Source organism: Fundulus heteroclitus, chromosome 9 (genome assembly GCF_011125445.2).
Source record: "Fundulus heteroclitus isolate FHET01 chromosome 9, MU-UCD_Fhet_4.1, whole genome shotgun sequence".
Lineage (NCBI taxonomy): Eukaryota > Metazoa > Chordata > Actinopteri > Cyprinodontiformes > Fundulidae > Fundulus > Fundulus heteroclitus.
Genome location: NC_046369.1, coordinates 12180527 through 12192384, shown reverse-complemented (window position 1 = coordinate 12192384; position 11858 = coordinate 12180527). Strand labels below are relative to the sequence as shown.

Below are 11858 nucleotides of genomic sequence, written 5' to 3'. Positions count from 1 at the left end.
TCATTTCTATATACGATAATATGAATCATTACATGGGGAAGTCTCTGGATATTTGCACAGTGTGCTCAGTCAATGTTTCATCTATGTCACAAGGGTAAACAAGAGACTTAAAACACCCCTAAAGCTTTGGCATGTTTTATCACTCTTGCTTCTCTTGCAAGACTAATATTTAGCTCTTCTAAGGAACAAAATTTGAAATCTGCAGATACAATTGTAAACCTTAAGTTTGCTTAATGAAGACACGAATACATATATTTTCACAGTTTATTATCCAAATAATTTAGTTGATTTGCTTGCATGTTAAAAAAAAGACAATGATATAAATACAATACAAATGAAGCATACATTTTCTTTTTCATTTTTTGGTAAAAAAATACGACACATACTGCAGGTAAATAAATACCAATAAATACAAATTTTATAAAGTACCACACAGTGTTTAAAAAAAAAACAAACCAAACAAAAAATAACATAAAACCAAAAAGAAAGTACACTTCTTAATGATCATTTCACATCACAACCAGAAAAAAAGGTTTGCCTAAAGGCTAGTAAAAGTGCTTTCTCCACATCTTCCTCTTTGATTGTCATTCAGACATTGAGTTAGGTTTAGCTTTCTAGAGATAGTGCTTTCTAAACTTTGTCTGTATTGGCACATCAGTCCGCTTTATAATGACAGCTCTCAACTTTTCATTCAATTGCTCTTCCCTTTCAGTGTCCTTCTGCCTTTGCAGGAACAGAATGTGGACCACTGGCCCATTTGCTGCCACCTTCCTCACAGCAAGCTGTGCTTGCTCTCTCTTGTCAAAGCACCAGCTTCTTGACACAGCAACAGAAGCTGTACCTTTCATGGGTGCTTAAATTTTAAGCATGCTAAACGTCCCTTGTGGGCTCGCAGAGTTGATTTCACGCCTTCTTCTCCAACTGGGGCAGATTAGTGGTTTTTGTGCTTGGTTTGGCTTGGCACAGTAGATCCCTATACGCTGAAGAGTGGAGGAAGCGAGGGTAGCAGTCTTTGGCCATCAGCATGTAGATCCTGTGCTGGGCCTGGTCGAAACAGGACGGCGAGGGGTTCTGTATGTTGGCTTTGGTTATGTCACGGGTTTCATGGTCAATATTCACCTTCAAAAAACACAAGATAACACAAAGTCAGTTGGAGAGCTTTGATTTGGCACACTTATAAGACGTTTTTTTTTTTTTTTTAACTCTGTCTCTCCTTACCTCTCGTGGAGCTTCACTGCTGATGAATTCATTGTAGATCTTCTGGGCTTTTGTGAGTAGCTTGGCAGGGCACTTGGTTCTTCTGTAATCTTCACAGGCAAAGTAGAACGCAATGTTCTCCTCGCTAAATTCAGAAACCAGGAAGGCTGTGAAGGCACACAATCCATCTGCAAACGGAAGAAATTCAATTAGTAATTACGCCTGATGGACTCTCGGAGACTGCATACGTAATCATGCGCGAGTAATTTATGGTAAACCATGCACACTGTGGTGGCGTAAACACATGGTAAAAAACAAATTCAAACGTGAACTTACATTTGCTGGACAGGAGTTTTTCAAATGACTCTTTCCACAGTAGGCATTCATCCAGAGTTGGTCTGAAAAAGGGAAGAACATGTTTAGATATAGCTGGAATTTTGTAAACCACATCAAAATACTTTTTTTTTTTTTTTTTTTTTTTTTAAATACAGCAATGTCATATTGGGTGATGCTTACTTATGTTTCCCTATTTTGCAGCAGGATAACGTCCAGCTGGGTTTTTGCAGAAAGATCCCCAGCCTTGCTTTCAGCTCCTTTGCTCTGCGAGATAAGGAAGCAAAAAGTTGAATATATTTTTCAGAAAAAACAGTTTCATATTCACAGGAAAAACCTAAATCAACAATGAAGTGGTAGAGGAAACGGTACTGAGTGTAAGTCAGCTTAAAAGGCATCCATGTGCTAAACTTGCTTCTTAAATACATAATCCAAAGTATCAGTCTTTGCATGAAGATGAATATACCTTTCCAAGCAGGAGGTAGGCAGCGATGCAAGTCCTTTACACATTGCAGCAAGTGGGAGCTGGTGCTCGGTTCGGTGGTGCTTAAATTTCCTTTCAGCAAAGCTCAGTCAGGAGATAAATTGTTTGTCTGTGCCTGAGCAGAGACAGGGCAGAGGTTTTATAATCCATCCGCCTGCCCGCCCACAGCCTCTGATGTGTCATCAACTCAGTCCGCCAATAGCAGAGAGGGTCACAGGCAGAGAAAAAAAAACAGAAAGGGAGAGGGAGAAACGATGAAGCCAGTAAACGGGTGAGAACATGCAAGGACGAGGCAGGGAAATTACTGCTAAATGATAAAAGCCTCTGGTAGCTGATGGATTGCTTTTTTCTCCCACTCCTTCCAAAACAACCATGGGGTTTTTCTATGTTGTTGTTTGCACTGTTCTACTGACTTACTCATATTCATTCATTCATTCATTCATGCATTCATTTTTTTTTACAATGGCTGAAAATTGGATTTTTAAACCATATGTATGTTCATTTTATTTTTAAACAATAACTTTTCAGCACAATTTGAAACATTTAGTAAAGAAAGCCCATGTGTTATTTTACTTGAATAAATATTTGCCAAATAAATATCACTCGAAAACAGTTAACTGATGAAGTAGTTGTGGTGGATTCTAACTCTAGCAGTAACTAGCCCAGTTACTTGGAGTCAGATATGATGTGCTTGTAAAATAACTATTTAGCTGGCAGGAAAAAAAACAAAAAAGAAACAAAATTTTTTTTTTTAAAAATTGAACATATTTGACAAATTGAAAAAGGTTTCAATCACAGAAAATTAATGAGAGAACTTACATTTACCAAAGCACTGCTAGTGAGTGCATAAACAAAATAGTAATTTATATTATGCGAGATTCAGCTGCTGTAAAATTGCTTTCTGTCTTGTCTTGTTGGTTAGCTTTATAACCCCCACCCCCTCCGAAAAAAACAAGTTATGCAAGTCTGAAAAGTGAAGCAATAAAAACACATATTGTGCAAATTCAAGTCCCTCCAAGTGTATGATGTATATGAAGTATGTCAATTGTGATGCTCTCCTGTTACATATTGTTCATGTACATTGGGATGAATGATGTAAAATATGCAGTGTGCTCCTGCATATGTGGTCATAAGTTACTTTTACTGTGACATCACCTTCTCTTGTTTTTTTCTTCTAGATTTTCTAGAACAGGGATCACCAACCTTTTTGAAACTGAGAGCTACGTTATCGTTACTGTGTCATACGAAGGGCTACCAACCTACCTTTGAACTAGAAGAGTCCAAGCTCACCTTGACCATTTTTAAATCTATGTAAATACAAGTATCATTAAAAAAGGAAGAGCAACTTAATAAAATGTGCTATTTTTTTTTAACAGGTTTGTGGGCAACACAATGCTCCTTGGGGGCTACCTGGTGCATGTGTTGCTACCTGGGCACCATGTTGGTGACCCCTGTTTCAGAATATTACATGGGACCGACAACTAAAATTAAGATAGAAATGTGAGCTTTATATATATATATATATATATATATATATATATATATATATATATATATATATATATATATATATATATAAAAACGTGTTTAATGTCTGCCAAAAGTTGTCTCTCAAAATTGACTTCAGCAGGGTATATGCTTCTGAAATGCAAGATAGATCTGTTATACTGTAACAAGAGTGTTACCCAGAAATGAGGAGCTGCCGATGATCCTTGTAAAGTAGTAAAATATGCAGCAATAAAAACACAATTTTTTATCAAAATAAACTAAGTAGAATCTAAATTAAGACAACTGAAATTCAAGTTGAAATGCAGAAATAAGTTAATATTTTGGAAAAGTAAATTTATTTCTGTAAATTAATTCAGTAAGGGAAATACATTACATTACCTGTGGTGATGTTTTTAAGCCTGTCTGTTAATTAGGATTCCACTTACAGCTCATTAAAACGTCACATTTAATATTAGAATATTACATCAGAAAATAAATGTATGTTTAATACCTGCTTAAGGGTTGTTATTTTGAAAAGGCACATTCAATCTGACAAAGGAGCCTCATGAGAAGAGATATTCTAACCTATTGAATATGAATGTATATACGGTGAGAAAATTATCATTGCGTAACCATACCACAAAACACTTCATTTTCCTGAACAATAACAGAGTAATCAATATTTCTTCTAAATATACACACACAAGTCCAAATAAAATACAGAATGCTACTATCAAACCCACTTTGGGGGAAAAAGTTTAGAATTTATGTGCATTTTCATAAATAAAATGGTAGCATACCACTTGATATTACTGGATTAGACCAGACACTAAGTATTGCAAACCAAGAAAAGCAGTATGCCTTAGGAGAAAAAAAAATAAAAATAAACATTGATCCTACTGTATTGCAGGCTGTAAGATGAGTCAGAATGCAAAGTAAATGCATAAACATTACCTACTCTGTACAGAAGGAAATTGGAGAACATTCAGTAGCTCATCAGGTGACTTTTTTAGACATGAAAAGCCAGTGGCCTTTTAGACTTCCTGGGTAGTCCTCTGAACAGCTGCTTTTGTATTAATTCCTTAAGCAGTAAACACAATAACACACTATACTTTTTCTGGGGTGTGATGAAAGTGTTCCTTCCAAGAAATGTTGATAAGAAAATTGTTTTGTTAACTCCATTACTGAAGGCAAGTGAGATAGATGTTCTGCTGGACACAATAAAGCTCAAAAGAGACCGTTTCCCAGTTGCTGTGCAGTATTATGATTGAGAATAAAAGGATGTTTGAGGATCTGAGGTAATACACGATTGAATAATGGCAGTGGCTTACTTCCAGAAAAAAAAAGAAAAAAAAGGTTTTGTTTACGAGAACATGATCTATGTTTGTGGATTATATGTGCAGTAATGTCCAACTTAGAAGTTTTTGGGGCTATACTCTGCAAGTCTAAAAATGTGTTGTCTTAACCACCTCAAAAATAACCATTGAGATGGAAAAATAAAGTTACCCTCCCAGATGAACTTACTCAATTGTTGGCAATTCAAAACTCTTGTTGAATTCATATTTATACACACTAGTGCCGGTGCAGTAAAAGACCTGGAACTACTGTCTCCCACATAGAGAGGACTTTGTTCTGCCTGTTATGCAAGGCTCTGGCTGTAGGTCTTTCAAGGAACTGAAGACTAAGTGAGGTTAGTTTTAAAAAGGAACTAAACCCATATGTTATCCTTTTAAAGGGCTTTCTTTTTGAATCTGACATTGGCAGTTAGTTCTAATTGGTAATTGTGTATGTGTGTTTTTAATGGTTTCCCTGATCATTAAACCTCTCATCTTTCCTGTAATGCTGGATTCAGAAAACCCGATATTCAAGCTGGATACAGTGCTGCGTTTTAAAAGGTTTATTGTGGAGTCGGATATGGTAACAGGCAGAAAGATGCTAATGGATGGCTGAGAGAGGCTGATCAGATGGAGATGACTGAAGCAGGTAGACCAGGTGATGACCAGAATAGAGCCACAAGAACCGCCAGAGCAGGCAGGGCAAGCACTAGATCCAAAACAAGAAGTTGGCGTGCACATAAACGCTGGACGCCAATTCAGGGAGGGCAGGGCAAGCACAGGATCAACAGGCAATGGGACAATTCACACAGTCAGTGAAAAGAGAGACAATCTGGTAGAGAATGGCTGTGGGAGGCAGGTTTAAATAGGTGCAGCAACAGGTGAAAAGACTTGGGGCCCAATCAGCAGCAGGTGAAACTAATTAATGTGAGTTGAGCCGTGACTGGGGAGAGTGGAGTATGAAATGGGGAAGGATCAGCAAAACAGCCCCAAAAAGACAACAAAGTTTCCAAATCATGACACTTTCTTAGAGTTTGATCACCAGAACAACCTCCTAGAGCCTGTTTTGCCATCCTTTGGCTTCACTCCAGCTTTTCCTTCTTCTATCCATAAAAAATAAATAAAAAAAAATAAAACTGATAATCACACATGTATAAAAATTAGTATGCATAATACTTTTATATATTCACCTATTCTGACTTCTACATGTTTAAAAGATCAGATATATGAGGCCCCATTAAAACCAAATATTTATACACTGTGCAAAAACACATGTAACCTTTTTTTCTCTCATATTACATCAAACTAATAAAAGGCCTGTTTTAGTTCAGGCAGGTTTACAAATTACCAATTTTAATATACTAACTACCAAAAAATGAGAGACAATTATTACATACATTTTTATTATGTTTTTTTAAACTCTGAAATCTACACACACTGTGATTACTATGTCTATAAACTGTCTGAGAAAGCCCAAATGTTGATGTAATGACCACATATGCCTCTGTTAGGTTCATTCACAACATCTCATTTATATGGAGGAACACCTGTGGATACATTTCAAGCCCAAGTGTGTAAGATTTTCAATTAATTGCTAACAAACTTTGTAGTGTGCCTAACTTATTATTTCTTAAATAAATCATACAAAAATGGAACGTTGTGATGTCCTGGAGAAAGTTTTCAAATCTGATTTCTCGGATCCACTTGACTGTCAATGGATTTCCTCTCAGACATCTAAGTTAAGCGCATAATAACTACTACAGAAGCCACGGAGTCCAGTTGTTTCTATAGCCGCTTGTAACTTTCATGAGTTGGATTTTTTTGGGCTCGTTTCTGAATGTGCAGTCACTGATTTGGGCTCCAAAAAAAGCTAGTATAAACACGAAGTAAAGACACCAGCTCTTGCTGCGGCGCTGCAGACTGTGAACCAGCTGGCTGATATCCCTCCATCCCTCTGCGTACAGACCTACTCCCTGAGAGGGTGAGGGAGACAGGACGAACAAAATAGCCGTCTCTGCTGGGAGGACAGTGCTGGACTACACAGCTCTGTTTCTAAAGTGACGGCAAAAACAAACTTCACTGTCATATTGAACTTACCTGTCCAGCAAAAAGCCTACAACCTCCACATCTGTTTGAGTACTCCACTCCACCTTGTAAATAATAGCTGCGCTGATGTAGACTCTTCTTTTCTCTTGGTTATTACTTCATTTTTTTGGTTACTTTCTCTTCCCTCTCCCTGGGCAGAGTATGGATGATCCTCCATTTCAACAGAAAACAGCAAATAGAATGATCTATGGTTGCCTTTCTCTCCTATCTAAACATGTGCTGTCGGTGGTGGAGTAAAAAACAAGTAGACAGGGAAAACGCGTAAGCCTGACAAATTTGTCCCCTTTCGGCTACTGAAATCAGAAATGAAGACGCAACACAGTGCCTCCCAGTGGGTGTATGTATTTATAAACTACTAAGTTATGAGAATGCTTTCATTTTTGATGTGAGACCATTAGACTTTGCCAGAATATGTATTTATAAAAGCAATACTTGATTTTTGCTAATTAAAAGCCAAATTAGTTACACTCTATCACACCTCAAACACAGAGCCCCATGGAGGAAAAAAACAACAACAAAATAAATCAGCAACGGTATAGGGAAGAAAGTTGTTTGGGTAAAATTTTCACATGCCTGACTGTGCCACGTTCATCTGTGGAAAGAATATGCAACTTTAAACACATTGGAAATGCCCAGCAATCATACTATTTGGGAAGCAATGGTTTTGTCATGGACAGTCCGAAAATAATGTGTTTGGGTTTGAATTATGTGTATAAACCCCATAACAAGAGCAAAATACCTTGTGAACATGCTGGCTAAAGCTGGTAAGATAGTGTCATTATCCAGAGTAAAACGGGTCGTAGTTTGTCGACAGGGGCTAAAAGGTTACTCAGAGGGAAAGTACCCATTATCCCAAAAGGGACAGAAATAGTCACATTACATTTACCGAATGTAGGGAAAAAAGACATACATTTTTGAGACAAGTCATGTGACGTGATGAAATTAATTTTGAAATATGTGTCCATAGTAACAAGTGTTACATTACAAAGAAAACAGGGGGAAGCTTGCAAGCCTGAGAACACCATCTATACTGGGATGTACAAGGGTGAAACCATCATGTAAAGCTGGTGTTTTGTTCCAGGAGGAAATGGCACACTTAAAAAAAAAATCAATACTATTATGAGCATAGAGCATTATGTGGAAACACTGAAGCAACATCAGCAAGGGAGCTAAAGCTTGAAGATCAAGCAAGTCTTCTAAATGGACAACGACTATCCTAAGCACAACACCACATTATTTACAAAGTTATTGCTATGGAGCACACCAGTCCAGTAAGGAGGAACGATCCTAAATTCAAGAAAATTTATATGACATGCTAGTGGTAGAGTACACAAAACATTTGACCTAAGTCATACTGTTCAAAAGGGAATGTATGTAAAATTCGGCCTTTGAGTTGGCACCAACACTGAGATACTGGAAGGGATAGAAAAACATTCTTTTTTTTATAGTGTATCTAAATGTCTGCTTCAACTGTGATTTATGTATAAATCACTGAACTCAAGAATTAACTGTTAAAAGTTTCCTCAGTGCGGCGTGGTCATTTGTACAAAAAATTTGCACAATTACCATTGCCACAACATTTGTCTATTTACTCTGTAAAACTTTGTTACTCAATCCTGGTCCTTAAAACCCAGTGACCTGCATCTTTTAGATTGTTGCTGTTTCTACGTGCCTCATTTGAATAAACAGATCATTCACCGGTTTCTGCTGAACTTGAAGACCTGCTGAGAAGGTAATTTGATCACTTGATTCAGGTGTGTTGGAGCAGGAAAACAGACATAATGCTGGGCAATGGGTTGGTGAGGGTTCAGAAATAAACAAGGTCATTCATGCAAGTTAATTACTAACAGGATTTGTTATTCAATTTATATTATTTATTCATTTATATAGCCCTTAAAATAGCCAACCAGACTTCCAAATGGATAGAACAAGTAAAACAGATAAAAGCTAAAATAAATATGTAATAAATGAATGAGTAAACGATCCTATAGTGGAATAACTCACACAATATTATTTTGTTTACTATTTTTTATTGTTCACCAAAGACGGAAGTTCTTCTTCTTCTGTATTTTTTTAATAGAAATTTGATAACTGTGCATATCAGAGTGGTTCTATTCTGAATAAAGCCAGGTGCAAATATACACACATTATGATCAGATTACTTGATTGTGTGCCCATTTAAACTGTACAATCCAAATATTTGTTTTTTTTTTTCAATCCGAATACATTTCAATCCGATTGTGAAATCATCTTAAGTCCCCCTGCCGGTTTACAACAGTAAAGAGCAATAAACCAGCAGTTATTCAGTGTATTCATGATGTCAAAGCTTAGTGTAACTAATGAAAAGGTGTCTTATTAAGTAAAAAAACTAAATAACTATCGTATTGCTTTATTATTTTACCTAGTAACTAATATTTAACAACAATTTTCAGTTACAGAGCAATAGTCTTTAATCATTTTTCTTTAAAGTGCAGAAAAGGAAGACACAAATACATTTCTTCATTAGGAAATACTTTTCAATATCAGGGTTGCAAATTTTCATTTAAAACATTTCATGTCAAAGTGAATGTTATAAAGTAATCTATGCAAAGAATACTGTCCATGACACATAAGCATCTATCTAGCCCAGCATACCAAGGACAGGCAATGCTGACTTGATTGAGTCGGGTATTGTGTTGAAAATGGGAGGAAAGATCTCTGCCTTGGGTTTACCTACCCTGCTGTGTTGATGTGGGGGAAGTAATTGCACCATTTGTTGCCATATGAGTGCCAGTAGGGGGGTAGCTGGCCACCCACTCAACCACCGATAACACAGTGATGTGGCCACTCCCAGCAGTCCCAATGACAAAGCCGGAAATTACAATGGGGGTGTGAAGAGACAAAAAATTATATCGCTTAACCAAGGGCTCTTCCGTAAGAAGGTAGCTGCCTGATGCTTTCCACCTTCCATCAGTGTCCCTTTTCCATTTGTCTGCTGTGACAATGAAATAAGTACTTGAAATATTTAAATAGATTATAATTTAATATGTGTGTATACAACACTTTTTGCTGTGGTAGTCTCTTTGTAGTGTGCCTAACTTATTATTTCTTAAATAAATCATACAAAAATGGGACGTTGTGATGTCCTGGAGAAAGTTTTCAAATCTGATTTCTTAGATCCACTTGACTGTCCATGGATTTCCTCTCAGACATCAAAGCAACAAAGATGTCCATCATCATGTTTTACCATTAAGAGTTTCTTATACTTCCATAAGGCAAGGTAAGGTAAGGTATGGCAAGTTTATTTATGTAGCACGTTTTCAGTAACAAGTCGATTCAAAGTGCTGTACAAACATATGTGTGACACAGCCACACATAACGGTTGCTTCATACAAAAATTAAGATGTCCCCATAATGTAAATGTGATTAAGCCCTTGATCATAACATTCTAAATCGTTATTTGTTTACAAATTGCCCCTTAGTTCTTGGATCCTCTTTTTGTGTTGGAAGTGCAGGAGCTATGGAGTTTGTCCTGTAACCCACTCTAGCCGTTTCAGTCCCTATGTCCTTGGCAATATTGCCTGCCAGGGTCAGGGGTATAGTATTGTAGACTGCTGTCTGACCTTTCAACTTAAAATGACTCCATTGGCTACTGAGGACTATATGTACGCTTAACCCCCTCTGGGAGTGTTGTTGTTTTCCAATGCAATCAACTGAAAAAAAGGAAAGATTGTGTCTTGTTGCATCTGCGTATCATGTGCAACTATGTGCATCCTGAGTCGTTGTCTACCTCATTAAAAATTTCATTATGGCAACAGATAATGACAATAAAGCTTCTTGATTCTTAATTCTTGTATTGCAGCCTCACTTCTGCCCCCTGGGTAACTTTCCACAGTCAGAGTGTGAATGTATGAGTAAATTGGTGAATCACTGAATGTAGTGTAAAGCCCTTTGGGGTCCTCAGGACTTGATAAAGCACTACGCAGGTACAGGCCATTAACCATTTAGCATTACATATCAGGCTTGCTATTCATCTCTGCCACAATATGTTTGCTTTACTGCTTGGTTTATGTTTATTAGTTTTTCTTTTTTTCTGATTTTGCATGCTGCAATGTTTGACTTCTACCAAATTCCTCAAATTCACTACTAAGCACTATGGACTATAAGTTGGAAATTGCCCAATTTTCCATTATATTTCTCATGGTTCCCTTTAGACCTTTTTTAAAAAAAAACTGGTTAGGTTGTGTATTTAAAAACGAACAGCAAAAAGTGAGTGTAAACCTGAACAGAACATAGATACTAAAATAGCTTTTTCGACCTACATTTCGTACATATAAAGTGACAGACATATAAACTACCTGTGGCGTCAAATCGCTGAGATTGCAGGAAAAAGTCAATCATTGAGAGCGCAGTAGAGTGGGAGTAGGACAGGAAGAGAGAGAGATTCCGGTGGCGAAGAGCTGGCTGAGGAGGGTTTAAGTATGCTGGTGAACAGGTGGAGAGAATCAACTTAATTAGGAACAACAGGTGGGGATGATCTAGGGAAAAATGATGGCTGGAGGTAACTGGGCAGGAAGAATACTGGGTGGGGGGAAACAGAAGTCCAGAAAAAAGTGCATCTTGACATTGACGGTCTCTGTTGAAAACCTTTGTAAATAAAGTAAAATAAAAAAAATAATAAATAATAAATGATATACATACATACATACATACATACATACATACATACATACATACATACATACATATATATATATATATATATGATACACTTGTTATTCACTCCTTTTAAAAAATAGACGACAACCACAAAAATTCAGAAGAAGAAAAATCTGATGAATATAGAGTGACATTCAACTTCAATAAAGGCTTTCAGACTAAAGGTCATATCTCCCACTGATATTTCATCTCTTTGGAACATAATTTTAGCTGAGGCC

At 36.9% G+C, this 11858-nt stretch overlaps 1 protein-coding gene across 1 annotated transcript; it reads right to left on the bottom strand.

The window, feature by feature from the left end:
- Nucleotides 1–249: 249 nt before the first annotated feature.
- On the bottom strand, nucleotides 250–11360 carry rgs16 (regulator of G protein signaling 16). Its single transcript, XM_021321317.2, has 6 exons — nucleotides 11280–11360; nucleotides 1997–2129; nucleotides 1714–1797; nucleotides 1534–1595; nucleotides 1219–1385; nucleotides 250–1119 (listed from the first exon to the last, which is right to left on the bottom strand). Exons 2-6 carry the CDS (start codon nucleotides 2038–2040, stop codon nucleotides 904–906), a joined length of 573 nt encoding a protein of 190 aa, XP_021176992.2. The 5' UTR covers nucleotides 2041–2129; nucleotides 11280–11360; the 3' UTR covers nucleotides 250–903.
- Nucleotides 11361–11858: the final 498 nt, after the last annotated feature.

Bases quoted from the DNA above. Each gene is read 5' to 3' on its own strand.
- rgs16 (XM_021321317.2), bottom strand. From the start codon at position 2,040: ATGTGTAAAGGACTTGCATCGCTGCCTACCTCCTGCTTGGAAAG. The intron at 1,798-1,996 runs GTATATTCATCT...CTTATCTCGCAG, and splicing joins CCTACCTCCTGCTTGGAAAG to AGCAAAGGAGCTGAAAGCAA. The intron at 1,596-1,713 runs GTAAGCATCACC...TCCCTTTTTCAG, and splicing joins TGCAAAATAGGGAAACATAA to ACCAACTCTGGATGAATGCC.